The following is an 18294-nucleotide window of genomic DNA, read 5'->3' as shown; positions in this document are numbered from 1 at the left end:
AATTCTGAATAATTATTTTGCTCTACAAACTTTAATGCAAAATAGATATTGAATCTGTAAACATTCTTCAACTTCATAACCTTTCTGAATCTCTTCTAAATAAATGCTAAAGGTTTCAAAGGTTTAGTGTACGTTTACACGACAACGATATACTAAAAATGACAACATTGTCAAAACAATCCCCATTCAAGCGGATCCACGAAAACTATTAAAAATGCTGTATTCTGCTGCCAGGCCAGTAGTTGGCAATATCACTTTGTAAAAAAACACGACGTGCCTATAGACTGAACACATACTACACATGCGCACATTGTCATCCTTTTCACAAATTTGAGTTTTTGTAGTTTATACGGAAGCAAAATAATTTTAAAAACCCGTTTTCAAAATTGTGCGTTTTCGGGACCCCAAAATGCTTTTGTCGTGTAAATGAATGGCCAAAACGCATAAAAAGTTTTAATTTTTAAGTTGTAAAGGGTATCTTGTAAAAACCCCCTTAATCCCAAAGTATAAAGGAGACATCCAACAGATTTCTGATGTTTCTCTAAGCTGCTCGCTGTGCAGCCACACTGAACAGTTAAACTGTCCACAATTTAGTTTAATCAGGCGCTTTCATCAAGTTCAAGTATTTGTATATTTTTATTCAATTAATGTTCATTTTTTTTCAAGTAACTTTGTTATTTTAGTCAACTATCATAATCTAAATTTAATTTCAGCCTAAATTTGAGATTTGGTGTCAGATTAAAACAAAATAAATTTCAATCAAATATAATGATTTAGGAGATATTTTCTAGAAGTGCAAGAAAGGTAAGCAAGAACCCTTGTTGTCGGGCTGGGCTTCTTATAGTGACATAAAAAAAACTTACACTACATCCAACTTTGATAAGCTAATTTTGTCTAAGGAACTATAAACTAGTAAATATGTAACAAAGTTAGTGTCACTATTTTTAGTTGGTTACTCTGATTTATAATTGTTTCAGTTGCAGTGCTGTTTGTAAAACAAACGGCAAAGAAGAGTATGTAGTTTACAGCAAATTAACCTAAAAAACTAAATCATTAGCATGAGATGAGACACATCAACAGATAAAAAAGGTTATGTTGAACTCAAACGAAACTAGTCATGTAATGTATGCTATTAAAGTATTGCATACTAACTCTACTTACCTCCAAACCAAACTTGTAGAAGAAATAGTTGGTGAAATATCTGAGGGAGGGCAGAATGCCGTGGTCCAGATTATGATGCGTCACACCCTGGAATATGGTGCTGCTGTATGTTGCTTTAAGGCCATTTTGAAGACGGTGATGCAGCTGGTGGCGATGGACAGTCACATCAAACACAAGGAGGCCTAGAATTAACAAGTGATTCTATTGGAATCACCAAAAATAAAAATAAAAACATTATTCTTCAGTCTGCATATATAGACAATTTAGTTAAAGTCAACATGAAGCTCCATTCATAACAGATTTAAATTCTGTAATGTGAAACATGATATGCTAAGATATAATTCCCCTAGATCATCAATATGAATCATTAACAATGGTTATGCTTTTTCATTTGGGGTTTTTGAAAAATGTATTCCAAAAAAGAATGTAATTAATTAATATTAAAATATAAAAATGCATACCCAGAGGCAGGGCAGGATGCGATCCTCACACTTCCTCAGTCCGCCGACCCACAGCGCCGGATCTACTGGTGCCACATACAGAACTGAACTCCTCAACAGCTCTGCTCTGTTACCAGCAGTCCAACTCTCATTAGATGATGACAGGCCCTTTGGGAAGGTTGGACTATTAAAGAACTTCAACATAATAATGTTGACATTTAAAAGGACACAAAATATATAGATCATATTTTGTTTAACTTTTTATCTTTTGGTTACTGTAAAAGTTACTGTATGTGTGATTGAAAAGTGATCTGTCTATCCCAAATAATGCCAAGCAAAAAGCCAGAAATAAATACCAGTATTTAGGAATGAATACTGGGCATTCTCTCCCAAAATGAAAATGTTATACATATTAAATGCATCACGTATGCACTTTAAGGGCAACACTGAGATCTAACCTCTCTTCATTGACCAATTTTTAGCTAAATAAAAAAGTCTTTGCATTGACTTGTACCTGAACTTTTAAAGGATTCAAACTTTTTTTTCTTTTTTTGTGATGGTGCCTCAGTTCATATCGCACAATTATTATATTTGTATATTGTTATTATTTTATTATCATACATTTCTTAGACAGAAACAAATTTCTATTGTAATACTGCATTGTTAAATAAAAAAATAATATTTAATTCATATTATCCCCCGCTTATCCTGGACTGGGTCACGGTGGCAGCAGTCTAAGAATGCCCATATGTCCTTTTCCCTGGCCACTTCATCCAGCTCATCCTAGAGGATCCCAAAGCAATCCCTCCATTATGTTCTGGGTCTGCCCTGGGGTCTCGAACACCTCCACTGAGAGATCCTGAGCAGATCCCGAACCACCTCAACTGGCTCCTTTCCATGCGGAGGAGCAGAGTCTCTTCTCTGAGTCTCTCAAGGATGTTTGAGCTTCGCACTGTCTCTCAGAGTCAGAGAAACCCTGCAGAGAAAACTAATTTTGGCCGCTTGTACCCACAATCTCATTCTTTTTGTCACTACCCAGAGCTCTTGACCATAGGTGAGGTTTGGAACATAGATCGATTGGCAAATCGAAGCTTTGCTTTCAGCCCTAGCTCTTTCTTCACCACGATAGTCCGGTACATGACCGCATTACTGCTGCCCCGCACATATCCCCCTGTCAATCTCATGCTCTGACCTAGCCTCACTCGTGAACAAGACCCTGAGGTACTTGAACTCCTCTACTTGGGGAAGCAACGCACTCGTTGAAGTCGCCCAGCAGAACTATGGAGTCTCCAGGTGGAACCCCTTCCAGGGCCCCACCCAAGGACATCCAAGAAGCCTGATACTCCGAACTGTAGTAACTAGACCCTAACCAGACCCTAACCTAACCCTAACCCTGACCTTCAAGAAGCCTGATACTCCGAACTGTAGTAACTAGACCCTAACCTAATCCTAACCCTGACCTCCAAGAAGCCTGATACTTCGAACTGTAGGTACTAGACCCTAACCTAACTCTAACCCCTAACCTCCAAGAAGCCTGATACTCCGAACTGTAGTGACTAGACCCTAATCTCCAAGAAGCCTGATACTCCGAACTGTAGTAACTAGACCCTAACCTAATCCTAACCTCCAAGAAGCCTGATACTCCGAACTGTAGTAACTAGACCCTAATCTCCAAGAAGCCTGATACTCCGAACTGTAGTAACTAGACCCTAACCTAACCCTAACCTCCAAGAAGCCTAATACTCCGAACTGTAGTAACTAGACCCTAACCTAACCCTAACCTCCAAGAAGCCTGATACTCCGAACTGTAGTAACTAGACCCTAATCTCCAAGAAGCCTGATACTCCGAACTGTAGTAACTAGACCCTAACCTAACCCTAACCTCCAAGAAGCCTGATACTCCAAACTGTAGTAACTAGACCCTAATCTCCAAGAACCCTGATACTCCGAACTGTAGTAACTAGACCCTAACCTCCAAGAAGCCTGATACTCCGAACTGTAGTAACTAGACCCCAACCCTAACCCTGACCTCCAAGAAGCCTGATACTCTGAACTGTAGTAACTAGACCCTAACCCCTTACCCTGAGCTCCAAGAAGCCTGATACTCCGAACTGTGGTTCAGAGCATAAACACAGAACACAGTCAGAGCCAGAGCACTGTGAATATTTCATAATAACTCTTTTCTTTTTTAAATATATATACTTACACTACAGTAGTAACATTTCTTCACTTGCAAGGAGTTAAAAGGATAGTTCACCCAAAAAATTAATTATGTAATCACAATAATTGACACAGATACATACACATGGAACCTTGTGTGTGCGTCAAACAAACCTCACACGTTTCTGTGGTAACAATGTGCACATGTATGTGTGTAAAGCCGAAATTAAACATTGCCATGTTTCGGTTCATTATGAAACTGTGGTAAAACAGATTAGACTATGGCGGGCTGCCACGCTGTGTGTGTGTGTGTGTGTGTGTAAGAATTGCTAGTGCATTAGTAATATAACAGTAAAATTATGTTTCCAAGTCAGCAGTCACATAAATAATACTTACAGCAGTGCAGTTTGAAGAATATTCAGATGGTTTGATACTTTTTAGCTGGTACATCATTTTACACACAACCATCACACAGGCCCAAACAGAAGACACATTGAAGGCCAAAGGCCGCAGTCTCGGATATGGCAGAGCAAATGTCCAAAACACCAAAAACAAAAAGTTCATCAGCGATACCTGAAATACAAATAGCATGTAAGAGTGTAAGTAACAGTGTATTGGTGCTAGTTGAGCTTGACTGCATGTCTAACTAATCTAATGTAAGGTTTGTGTAGGATGTACACTGGTTTATGTCTTACCTCCTGCACGCAAACCCAGATGATGCCTGTCGAGACCAGTTTGAAGCTGTGGAGCTCCAGTATTCTCCAGCACACCTCCTGACCTCTCCATAACAGCAGAACAGCACGCAGGATCAAGTCATGCACCCTGTCCACCACCGCCAACCACTGGATCACTGTGTCCACTGCAAAACATGCACACATTCTGCTTATTTCAATATAGTGCATTACGTAATTTTTTTCTGTCTTAAGGTTCTGGCACAGGAAATTTTTGTATGCCTTTTTTTACGTATTCGTGATTCGGAAGCTCTAAATTGTCAAAACACCTCTCAAAGTGCTTGCTACAGATGCGGAAAATGCAGAAAACCGAACCCAATCCAAATTTTTTTTATGACGGAGACAGTGTGCAAACGTGATTGACACGTGAGGTCATATTTATTTTTTAGCGTGTGAAAATTTCGGACTCAAAGTGTGCAAAGACCTCTATAGAGCATGCCTTGTAAATAGAAACCTTTGATGGTTTCCAGAGCACAAATATAGAGACACACTGGGTCGCTTGCCAAATCTGATATAGTTACGGATAGTCCAGATGATATGTGATGATGAGAGTTTGTTGCCCTGAACATTTTCAGAAATGGAGCCATTGAAAAAAATGTCTTGTTGCGGCCATTTTGCTTTCCACCATAACCAGATTATGTATTTTGTATGATATCTCCTGAACCAATGATAAGATGGAAAATGTGATGTCTACCCCTATGTTTTGATGGCCAAGGATCACAATGATACCATATGCAACATCATAAACTGTTCAGGTGAATCGTTAATGGTGAATTCAGTGATAATGTGAGGATTACAATGAAATTGCAGGGTCTGAGAAGATGCAGAATGAAATTTCAGGCATATTTCATGTACTCTTAATTTGCTATCCCTCTCTCGGGCAGGAGTTGTCTATTATGTTAGTGTCCACAAGTGGGAAGCATTTATTTCAGTTGATACTTCTCAGTGTACCTTTCCCTGGAAGATCAACTTGTAGAGCACATCTACTAGGCAGCCATTCATGCCAATCAGCTGCAACCAAAGGAGCTCACCCTCGATCTCAGCTCTACATCCCCTATTCCCTGATGACTCCAGATCAGTGGCTATGATACAACGTCATCAATCAAGCAGTGCAGAGGATAAATCCAGGACACCGTTGTCACTGGGGACCAGGCTCTGTACAGAATAGCCAAACAAATACAGTGGAGTTGGCCCATTACACATGGAGAAGATCATTTTGTCAGTGTCTTAGGAGGACTGCATGTTGAGATGGCAGCTCTAGGGGACGGGCCCGAAGGTAGTGGTTCGGTGGAAGCCCTTGTCCAAGCCAACAGAGCTACCCAGGGAGTTGCAGAGTCCTTCTGGAAAGCATCCCATGTCACACGGACAAGTTGCGCACATCAAGTAACTGCCAGTAGTCTCCACATCCCGATGACAAAGGCCTACAACCAGTATACTGAATCAAGACTACCAGCTGATCCGTTTTTCACAACTGGTGTACCATGAGACAGCAAGAGAGTCCTCAGTTTCTGTTTTGGCACACTGTCCTGCAGATGGAGCTCACTGTCTTGTCTGGATAGTTTGATAGTTACGTCTTCCGATGTCTCATGGACGTAATCACGTTCTGTGCAATATGACCCCAGGGTTTTTGCATGTTGTGACGTCACAAACTGCGACATTGACTCCCATTTGCTGTATATGCTACTCTACTGCGTTCTACTTTCGTTATTAGATTAGATTAGATTAGATAACACTTTATTGTCCGTGTACACGGAAATTTGTCTTGTAATACAAGCTCCAACAATTAAAACACGCTAGAAAAAAAAAAGAAAAAAAAAACCTAAAACAAAGTCATTAATACATAAAAACATAAATAGATACTTAATTAATATAATGGGGGCTCCGCCCTGCAAGAGTGTTCTTCGATACCCGTAATTAGATGAAAGTGAAAGTGGGGGGAACTGTCACTTCTTTACTTTCCTGTGTTGGTTCAACAGAGATATTGACAAAGGAACAAATGAGTGTTTATATTTGTTCTTTCTGCACTCTGGGACCCTATAGAGCCTCCCAGAGGGCAGGAGTTGATACTCTTGCTGCAACACATGGGAAGGATCCTGGGAGATTTTCTCAGCTAGTCTAACAATTTGCAGTGTATGGCTTTCAGTGAACGCGATCTCCACTGAGTGTCCCACCAATTTGGAACAAATTCCCAGGAGCCGTAGAATCCTGGCCTTCAAATGAGCAAAGAAAAGGGACAGGATTTCACTACTCGCTCCGAATGACCGGAGTCACCGTAAAAAGTAGATTCTCTGCTGTACTTTGCTGCAGATATAGTCTACATGATAGGTCCAGGAAAGGTCACTATCCACGTGCACTCCAAGATATTTGAACGATGATTTTTGTTTTATGATTTGATTGTGAATGACTATTGGTGTAATATGGCACTCATGAGAGGTGCCGAAGATAACCTCCTCAGTTGTCTGTGTATTGAGGATGAGGGCATTTAGATCACACCACATTACCAGATTATTCACCGTTTCAACATAGAGATCGGCCGCTCCCCCCTCCTTCATCAAAGCTACCAGTGCAGTATCATCAGAAAATGTTATGATATGATGGTTGGGCGCAAAGGTAACACAGTCGTTGGTATAGAGTGTGAAGAGCAAAGGAGAGCTAACACATCCTTGTGGGGCACCGCAGATGGTTGTGACCATGGGGGAATCGGTGTTATTGACCCTAACCAGCTGTTGTTGGTTAGTGAGGAAGGAACAGTACCAATGAATGAGATATGGGTTTATACCCATTTGAGCCATTTTCAATAACAATATGTCTGGTTTTATTGTATTGAATGCAGAGGCGAAGTCAATGAACAGTACCCTGGCATATGGCTTTATTTTCGGAGTGTCCAGATGCATAAGAGTGCCAACAGCGTCCTCCGTACTGCGCTGTTGCCTGTATGCAAACTGGAATGGATCCAGTATATCCTGTACAGACTGAGAGAGTATATGTGATATTATTTTTTCCAATGACTTCATTAATACAGATGTTAATGCCACAGGTCTGAAGTCATTGCACCCCTTGGGGCATGATTTCTTTGGTAGGGGTATGATGTGCGATGTTTTCCAGGCCATGGGGACAGTGTGTGTATCCATGGATTGTTGGAAGATGGGTTGCCACACTGGTGCTAGCTCCTTGCTATAAGTTTTCAGGATAGAGGCACTGATGTTGGCCGGGCCGGTGGCTTTACGTGAATTAAGCTGACGAAAGACGTTTTCAACCTGACCCACTGTAATTGTCACTCTATCCTCAGAGCCCACCGTGACTAACTCTAGCACCACCCTGCATCTCTCTGTACTCCCAGAGGTTTCAAACCTAGTAAAGAAGGTGTTCAGTTCAATAGCAGAGGTTAGCTCATCACCAGCTTTTTTACCTGGCATGCCTGTCATACTTTTCATTGTATCCCACGTTTTACGTGGGTTGCCAGCCTTAACCCCCTGGGGTCGGCTATCGCGCCGGCGCGATTGTCTCGCTTTTTTTCTTATCAGTGCAAAAGAGACTCAAAATACTCGGTTGATTTTGATCTTACATATAAGTGTGATACATCATTAGATCCTGTTAAGTTTCTATTTTTTTTGTGGATACTCACAATAAAAACAAAGTGTTGTGCTTTTCACCAAATAAAGAAAAACAAACATGATGCGAGTTCAGCGTTCTCTCTGTCAGTGCAGTCCATTCTGAAACGCGTCCTAAGATTAACTGTAACTCCGCTATTACTTGTCACACAGGCACGAGAGATTTTTCTTTATGAAGCTTGAATTCTCTTCTTTTAAATGAAGTAATTTATATAAAAAACAAATATTCTCAGTTTATGCAATCTGCATGAAAAGAGAGTGCTGTCAGTATTTTTTTCCCAGCTCATTACACTTCATTACGCGTTAATCTGACACGCCCACGGAGGACGCGCGCTATTCAAACGCAAATGTTGAGGCAAGCCATGACAATGCCCACATCAGCCGTTCCACCGCGGCGGTAAAATGTGTGGTGTATTTGCTGCCTTTTACCGCTAAGAGGCGCTACAGTCATAGACTCTGAAAAGTGTTCGTTTATTCCGGTTTATTCTCTCTAATGCGTAATCTGCTGCCGCACCGCGCTGATTCAGAGCGATTGAAAGCTGGTAGCAGAAGAATTCAACAAGTGAAATGTAGTTAAAATAATTCATAATCACAATACTGAAATTAGGCTACTGAAATGTAATTGAATAAATAATGAAAACATTTCAACATAAAACATTGCAATAAAAACATTTAGGCTACATCAATGAGGCTTTACAACTTAAACAGCGTACAGACGATAGCTCAGTGATCAACGCAACAACACGAGCTTCGAGGAGCTTCATTCGACCCGAGATCGAATCTCAATGTAGCATACATGTTGTTAACCGATGTTGGCCTACAGCGTTTATATTTTACCACCTTGATGCTTAAATAGGTAACTGTTTATAACTGTTTACTTATTTAAAGTCAAGAGTTTTGTTTAATTATCATTACAACATAAATTTGCTACATTCCTGTAGAACCGCAGCCGCTGCACAAACGACAAAAACTGATGAAGGAAGATTGTCAGCCGATTGCATCAGAAAATGAAAATGAAGAAGCTCGTCTTTAGTCTGCTAAATTATTGTGTAATGTAAAAGAACACTAAAAAAAAACTGTCCTGACACTTTATTTAAACCTTGAAATGTTCGAACTTGGTTTCAAACTTAAGTAATTTTAATTTAAAACAGGGTTGCATCGGGTTTAGAGTTTATTTCTTTTGCGATGCAAAATAAGAAACACTAGGCTAATCTTATTCTTGCGACATTTTAAATTTGTATTGCCAAAGAAATTACAGCTAAATTAAACAATTAAAACAGTACAAAACGAAAATTGTCCAAAGAAACATAATTAAATTAAAAACATGCGTTTCTCTTTGCCTCTCTCGCGCTGGATCTCTTTTTAACAAGTTTATTTAGTCTCCCTCGCTGCGCGCGCCACGTCTCTCTCGAAATTAAACATTTCAGGGTAAAAACACATCATACAGCTGATAATACTGTATATGTCGCTGCGTGTCAGCCATACAAATCACGAAAAAATTATTTAGCCTTTAATTGTTGCTTCAAAGACACAGCACGCCTTGTTGAATTCACCTTACAATAACTTCAATTGAAATTTTGTGTGAAAAAAACTTTAAGGCTACAATAAATAAACTACAATATTTATAATTTAATAAGATATGGGGCCTACATTTGGACACAGATTTATCCTTACAATAATTTTTTGTCTGCTCATCAGGCTGGCTATCCGACACTCTCCATATGAAAGAGGAACATTAACACCTTTGTCCAGCAACTGTCCCTCCAACCCCCCCACAGGCTATCGGAGTCTGAGGCTGACTTAACACAAAGAGAAGTCGCAATTCACACTTAAATCGCTATTCTAGACAGTGTTGATAATGAAGGAATTAAATGATTTAAGTTACATGTAGCCTAGTGATATTTCTGTCATAAAAGTGTATTACTAAATATTTCATTATTTCAATAATTGATGAAATAAAACTGGTTTGGGCCAGCTTTTTCCAAGCAAAACTAAATATAATCTGAAAAATCACATGTTAATTTGTTGTCATGAACAAAATGTTCAACTCAATATTAAAGTCTACAGGGATCTTTGGATCCTTACAACCAGGCATGCAATTTGTGAATTAAGTTTTTATTTTATTTTGTATTATTCAAATAAATATCGAAACACGGTGCTTCGTGGTAATGCTGCTAAATTAAATAACATTTATATAATAATTATGAACTTAAATGAAACAATATCGCAACATTTCGACAAATACATTATTTGATCTGTTTTTACATTTTAATTCAGGGCGATTTAGCCTACATTTAATTAGAGCGAGATTTTCACCCTTGTCTTGTCATTTTCTCATTGGGAAGCGCTTCCATTACATGTTTGAGTAGATCCTCTGTACCTCTCGTTTTCATAAGGATTAGCCTACATAATCAGATAACATTTATTAGCCTAAATATTTAGACATTTAAAGGCTTTAGACATAGCCGATTTCTTATCGTGACTGAGCTGAAGTGGCTTTCGGTTCATTTTTGTGACGCGCAGTTCCCGGAGACAGAGACACAGATAGAGATAGGCTATACTGTTTTTGTCGTTAGCCTAATATGAATACAAGTTTACAGTTTTGAACGATGTAAGCTACTCTACTCTTATCTGTATGACCAAAAAATTACGGAGTCGCCTATTAAGTTATTTTAGCTGTAGGCCTAATAATGAGAAAAATAAATTAATCTAAATGAACACGCCGCCGCGTTTGTCGAACACTAACTCACCATGCCAGAATAAAACCCGACTTTAGAAAAATGCATAGGGCCACTCGGCGTGGTGTGCCAAACACTTAATTATAAACTTCAATATTTCATTCAAAATAATCTCATCAACACGCTTTGTGAAATGTTTAAAAGCCGTGCATGCATTAGGGCCACTGGAACTAATGAACAACTGAAACGCTGGTTTTGATTTTATTGTTTGTCGTTTAAACGTGCCTGTTGCATATCTCTATTTTATATATTTGATATTGGTGAAGTAGCCTATAGCATTGATTACTGTGGAGGGAGGGGTGTGGGGATTAAAATAATTCAGCAGAAGCAGGGATGTTTAGACCAGAAGGAAATCCCAGTCCCCCCTGGCAAATCACACTTTACTTAAAACCATGTTTTTAAAAACTCTAGGTTGTAGGGAACAGACCTCTCTGCCATGCGCGCGCACGGTTTGGAGCACAATATCTGTCTTGCATGCACGCTCGCTCTAGATAGATTACGGGATATTTTAACTAATTTGCGGTATAACTAGTCGATCACGAGTGGCTCAACAGGTAGATCTATAGATAAACTATATCTTTTAGAAATTTGACCGACCGGTTTGACACTTCAGCGTGAGAAATCGGGGGTGTGGCGTGAGAGCGTGAGATTTGGGTGAATTGCGTGAGTCTCACACTCAGTGCGTGAGAGTTGGCAGCCCTGAAAAAAAAAAAATATATAGTATATATATTAGGGCTGTCAGTTAAACGCGTTATTAACGGCGTTAACGCAAACCCATTTTAACGGCGTTAATTTTTTTATCGCGCGATTAACGGTCTTTTTGGCCTAGCAAACTTTGTAGGTTTTTTTTCACATGCTTTTGCAACAGGACGGCATGCGGGCCGCTGCGCTATGAAACCCATTCATTTCAATGGTTTGTGGCGCGCGAGGACGTTTTGAAAGCGCAAGCGGATCTAGCTAGACCGGAAACAAAACAACAGGCACGCCGCACACACTTGTTTGGGCTTGCGAGCCGGATGCGCGAGCGCGAATCTCTCTGCTCGCGCGCGGAATATAATGTGCCGAGAACGAATCTCTCTGCTCGAGTCGCGCGCTCTCAGATACACGCTGCTCTTGTAAGAATTTTCTCTGGGCTCACTCAGAGAATATGCCTGCACTTAAAACGTGTTCAGTGCAATCGCGAATCTCTCCTCTTCCCCAGCTAACAATTTTAGGTTATAAGAATGTTTTCATAACGTTCCCATTAAGTTATAAAAACGTTATTTCTGAATGTTATAGGAACGTTCAAAACGTCCAGTTTTGAGTGGATGACGAGCGTGAGACGCCAAAATGGATGCCAATAAGATTCTGAATGGAAAGTTTACTTTTAAAAAGTTGCCAAATGGTTCCATTGACAAGACCAAAGTGATCTGTGTGTTTTGTCGTTGTGAACTGAGCTATCATCATCGCAGCACGTCCAGTCTGAATACCACTTGATGATGGCCAGCACACACACACACACACACACACACACACACACACACACACACACACACACACACACACACACACACACACACACACACACACAGCTGATGCGAATTCTCCGCCCCCTCGTCAATATCAGGACCTCGTCAGTATTTATTTCACCCTTTTATTGATGGACAGTGTTATATTGTGTGAGAGATTATTTGCTCCAAGTGATAATGTTTTAGTGTGAAATTGAACAGTATATGCCAATATTGTTTTCAATAAAAAACATTTGCACAAAGCAAGCCGATCCACTTTTCCATGTTGATAAGAGCATTAAAATGAGAAAAAAATAATGGGACAAAAAGAAATCAAGAGACATTTAGAATAGATAAAAATGTGCGATTAAATGCGATTAATCGCGAGTTAACTATGACATTAATGCGATTAATCGCGATTAAATATTTTAATCGTTTGACAGCACTAATATATATATATATAGGCTATATATAATTTATTTATTACAGAACTGCTTTTGAAATTACGATTGGTAGCCTATTATTATACAGATGCAAAGTCGTTCTGTTGGGTACTATTTTGTGTGTAAAATGGAAATGCATGATAATTGTATTTTATATATATAAGCAAAAAAACTGTATGGTGTAACAGAGTTTTAGAGCTAGACAAATCTAAATAAATATAAAACATACAACAGACCAGGCATGTGCGGGATTTGAACCCGTGTCATCTTGATGATTAACCGTAAGTTCTACCGCTCGGCTATGAATTTTCTCTCTGATACATACCCGAACGTCTGTTTCTCACATGAGCGAGAAAACGCTTTGTCTTTAGCCTGTGAGTGTAGGCCTACTTTAGCCTTTTACAGTTTTAAAAGATTATATCTTATCTGTATGACCAAAAATTACGGAGTAGGCTATAAATGTTTGTTGTAGGCTTATTTGGAAATTACCATAACTTGTAGTATTTCATCCTTAGGCTACAGACATTAGCCCCACTTACGTTTTGCTAAATGTCCCTTTGCGCCACCTGGCGGTCATTTCGCGAACGACTTTGAAATGCGACTGGTTTATTTTTTACCGTGGTGGATGGCTAAAAGGTGACTAAAAATGTGCTTTTGGCTTTCATTTATATTTTGATTGTTTGTATATATATATGTGTGTGTGTGTGTGTGTGTGTGTGTGTGTGTGTGTGTGTGTGTGTGTGTATAAATATTTATTTATTTATATATATATATTGTCCTTGCATTCTTTCTTGTGTGACACCCCTGAATGAAAGGCTCATTAGTATGCAGTCTGCTCAGGTGCGAACTGCCTAATTATTCATGAGGGGGTTGGGTCGTTCACGCCCATCCGCATATTGCCTTTGCAAACAAAAAATGTTTTTCACAATTTAAAACAATCTATTGTTTTATGTGAATGATTAGGCAGAATGATTTTCAGATCAATTTGAAGCAAAAACTCTAGGCAACAACATCCACTAGTCAAAAGTCTTGTGGACAGATATTTAGTATGTTATTTGTGGCCTTATATTAGAAACTTTATTTTTTCGTTTTTTCAATAACCACGCATTAACAATATTCTCTCAAAAATACAAACATGTACATACATGTTGCTCACATATTATGGTAGCCCTGTGTGTGCAATATAGAGTGTAATTTCACCTGTGCCATTAATATGTTTATAAGCAACTGAAAAAAGCAGAAATGTCAGAGCATGCCAAAACATCTCAAGGACCGCGAAAACACCTCAGACCCCAGAGGGTTAAAAGCTTCCTCCAGATGTTTCTTGTGTGCCTCCTTTGCCTTCCTCAATTTTTCTCTCAGTTCTTTGTCTGTTTTTTGTAGGTCCCTTCTATCTTTATTTTTAAAAGCCAATTTCCTCAAGTTCATTACTTGTTTAATGTCTTTGGTTACATACATTTTATTATTGGGGTACACCTTAACTGTTTTGTGGGTATGATAGACTGTACACAGAAGTTAATATAATCTGTTGTTGCAGTGCAAGTTTCTTCCAATGTGTCCCCCCTCAGCACTTGCCAATCCGTGCAGTCAAAGCAAGTATTGTCTCTTTCTATCATTGATTGTTTATTAAAATGAGTGTATCTTACAACCTAATTTATGTAAACAGTTCAAATCAATTGTATGTAGTTTTAAAGTGTTTTATGCAAGTTTTTTACATTGACAAGTTTGAGGTTGACATTTGTGATATATCTGTATTTAATAAAATATGTAGGAAAAAAAACGATTTTAATTTTTTTGTTTACTGCACTTTTGAGCTATTTATCTAGTTACTATTGATTTATTACATACATAGCCTTCAAATTGGGGGTATAAGGATTGTTTTGATGTATGGTATATGAAAATCCTCAAAAGAATGACAGCACAGCATGTAGAAATACTAAGATATACTCTGGCGGAATTGTTTAAAAGGTTAATATAAAGGCTGTTTTGGTTTTACACAATGTTTGTCTGCTACACAAGAACTTCAAATAATTAAAATTGTTTGAATGGACTGTTATACTCTCTACAAAGTTTTCCTCAACTTATTTCAGGAAATAAACTAATTGAGCACATTATTTTGTTGTTGGAGGAAAAAATATTTCCAGTAAATAATGGCTTTCATTGGAAAGTCTATTGCATGGATTACTTGTGTGATGCATTTTAAACCAAATTGCCCAGGTAGGAGTTGTACTTACCATCATCTACTAATTCTATTTCATGATCTTTGTCCAAGGAGGAAGACGAAATATTTATTTGATCACCACCTTTTCCTCGAAGCTGCCCTTCCTTCACCCTTTAATATAGAAAGACAGAATCATGTATTCCTCCCCGGTGAGATGTGCTGTGATATTGAAACAGTGCAGTTAAATTAAGGGCAGTTGCTTATTTATTGGGGAACAGCGCCATCTGGCGTGTTCTCACCCCCTTTATTCTGTTGTTATATGAAAGAGTGCACCTGGGTCAAAATGTTTTAAAAAACAACAGTAAATTATGGACAGAGCAGTGAAAAGTGAAAAAAAAAATCATTGCAACAAGTTAGACCGAAGCATATTATTCAACAATAAGGGTACAGGGAGAGATACTAACAAACGGCATTTCTACACATCCAGCTGTAATTCTATTTCTAAAAAAAATCAATAGTATCTATCAAAAGTCTTTTTCGGAATGGCCATAACTAAAGCGCTGCAACATTCAATTTGTTCCACAGCCAGCTGTGTTTTTCTGGACTGAAACCAGTAATAAACATATTCAAAAAGTGTAAGATGAAGCAAAATCAGATGTGTGGTGTGAGATGTCCCTTTTATTATAACCACGGTGGCCTTGAGCAAGGCACTGACCCCAGGCTACACACTATACCTGTAATGTGCTGCAAATGGCTAAAGGAACATCTGTTTCTGTGACTTCAATATCTCTCTAATAAACTCTGACATAAGGCCCTGCAAACCTAGACCTCACTCACCATGTCATCAGTTTCTCAGTGTTTGTCCTTATCCTGCGGTAAAGACAAAAGAAAGTCAGTTTAATACAGGAGTTCTTATAACACACAAAAGATGAAGGTGCTTCAGAAGAGGAAGATGAGGAGTAACTTCAGGATCAAGGACATTCAGGTTGTATTAAATAAATGCACAAAATCACCTGGGCTGAAAGGATGCAATTATGACAAATAATATATTAGAGCTGTCAATTTATTGTGTTGATTTCATTCAATTAATTATGGAAAATTGATTTAATGAAGTAAAAAAAACTATTTGAAGCCGCTGCAATACTCACATATCAAAAATCCCCTTCAGTGTTTGCTTCAGACCTTCTTCTCTGAAATCATATCTCAAGATATTAATAGATGTGCAATGTTGCTTCTCAAGTAAATTCATCTTGTTTTAATTGGAAAATGATACAAAACTATTTATTAAGAATACAGGTTGCAGTGTAAAAGGCAGGATAGTTATAACCATAAGAGAACGTTTGTTCAGTTCACTGCTGATGAAACTGATTTACAGAGAAAAAGAGATGCAATTTAAAGAAAAGTTTGAATGGAGGCTATGGAGTATGCAGGGGTGTGTGGAGTTTTTATTCTGATGGTATTGAGTTCTCTCACAATCATTTTAATGAGTCCAAAAGACAAAGCTGTAATGTGTGTGTGTATTTTGACACACCTGTTTGTTCTGTTCTCTGTTGAGACTGTCTGAAGATCAGTTAAAGAGAGGAAGTCACAGTTGAAGTAATGCAGCTGAAGAATGCAGGCCAGAAGGAAGAACGCTGGCCGTAAGATTCGTGCAAACAGTTCAACGGTATCAAACTGTTCTAACCCAAGGTCTCGTAACCTGGCAGAGCGAACACACGGATTTCATGTGTAAAAGCGGTCTCGTAATCATATGTTCCTGCTATCAGAAAACTTCTTAAATGGTTCTAAGAAATGATTATCTTAATGGCAGTACTTGCCTTTCCTCTGTTATGCCTAAAATCTGTTGGAAGAGGTTACAGACACTTTTAAACTGGTATACGTAGATCAGGATCAAAACTAGAATAGAGTATCCAACCACAACCGCCCAGAAATACTTCAGTTGACTTCTCCATACTTCATAATGCACCTGGACAAAACAGTTACATCAATATTCAAGTTAAACAGAATTCACAACCCATTTTATGTGAAATTAAAATCAATGAGAGAACAAAAAAAACAAAAAAGATAGGGAGTCTAGTGACTTTAATTTATGCATCTGGAAATGATTGGATGGTGAAAAGTGGGCGTTCCATTAAAAACATTTTATAATTCCAGTCAAATTTGAAAGCGAGTTTCCTCGCTAAAATGGCCAGGGGCATAGTAGACACCGTTACGACGCGGTGATGAGCTCGAAAGAGCCTCGTGTCTCCTTCACGAAGCATGTGTACGCACACATTTGTGCGTGAAATCTATTTATATAGTGAAATTGGCGAGCATTACATTGAGTTTCTGCATTAAGGACAGTTATTTTGAATTGTTAGAGAAAAACAAGAAATTTTTATTGCATCTGCAGGCTGGCTAATGAATGGATCAGAAATCTCTGGTTTTGAAAAGGTTGCTACATGGTCTCACCTCGTACAGAACCACACCGAAAAGGAATAAGCAGATATAGAGAATTTTGTAGACTGCCACTTTGTCTGAGAAACTGACAAAGAAGAACATGAAGCAGCAGCAGAAGATCCAGTACTTCACCAACATGCCTTTCACTGATCCTCCCAACACAGTCATCATAGCAGAGCTTGGACTGTTCTCACCTGGAATAGAAACACACATTTACACAACATATGAATTATTTTGCAAGTGAGCTGTTATATTTTCAAACAAACATGACAGACATAAGACTTAAAGACATAGTAATCCACTGTCATTTATAGAAACAGCAGCATTTTCTATCCCTTGACATCAACTGAAATTGATGTAATTGAGAAAAATTCTGATTTAAAAAAACAGTAACTAAAGTCTAAGCTTCTGTTTACACCTGGTATTAAGTAGCATTTTCCTCAATCTGATCACAAGTGGACGACGCTATATACAGGTGTAAATGGGGTCTAAGATGTTTTGAGCTCGTCCACTTTCAAACACTTCCAGCATTGCACCGGATTGCGTTCATAGTTCAGTCAAGAGGTCGAATGCGCTCCAACAGCCACAAAAGATCGCCAACTCTCCCCGTAATGCGTAAACATTAGTGTGTAACACATAGACCCTCTAATAAATCAGGACAGAAGTGGTCAAAAGTGGACACAAGAGATGGATTAAAAAAACAAGCGTAAACAGCGTAACCTCGTCTACTTGTGATCCGATCTACCAAAGTGCATCTTAACCAGGTGTGAACAGGTTCTCTTATGAGAGTATCTCTCATACTGCGTAATATCTTACGCTATGGGGAAAACCTCTTTTCCTCGAGATATTGAAGCCAAAAAATATCCTCAATTTTGATGTAAAACGCGTTGCGACAGCATGCAGACATAGGCAAGGCGGCTCGC

The 18294-nt window shown here is 38.8% G+C and overlaps 1 protein-coding gene across 1 annotated transcript in view; it reads right to left on the bottom strand.

The window, feature by feature from the left end:
• si:dkey-11f4.7 (piezo-type mechanosensitive ion channel component 2) overlaps positions 1 to 18294 on the bottom strand; it is a 107423-nt gene that overhangs the window by 50638 nt on the left and 38491 nt on the right. Inside the window, 10 exon segments of the mRNA XM_056268453.1 lie at positions 1162 to 1362; positions 1623 to 1769; positions 4158 to 4334; positions 4457 to 4620; positions 15006 to 15103; positions 15770 to 15802; positions 16081 to 16122; positions 16464 to 16631; positions 16750 to 16898; positions 17384 to 17565. Of these exon segments, the coding sequence (XP_056124428.1) occupies positions 1162 to 1362; positions 1623 to 1769; positions 4158 to 4334; positions 4457 to 4620; positions 15006 to 15103; positions 15770 to 15802; positions 16081 to 16122; positions 16464 to 16631; positions 16750 to 16898; positions 17384 to 17565 (1361 nt within the window).

This window comes from Rhinichthys klamathensis, unplaced genomic scaffold, assembly GCF_029890125.1.
Source record: "Rhinichthys klamathensis goyatoka isolate OS25496 unplaced genomic scaffold, OSU_Roscu_1.1 h1tg000272l_1, whole genome shotgun sequence".
NCBI classification, from domain to species: domain Eukaryota; kingdom Metazoa; phylum Chordata; class Actinopteri; order Cypriniformes; family Leuciscidae; genus Rhinichthys; species Rhinichthys klamathensis.
Note: the sequence above shows the minus strand (reverse complement) of the source record. Positions and strands in the feature narration are given on the sequence as shown.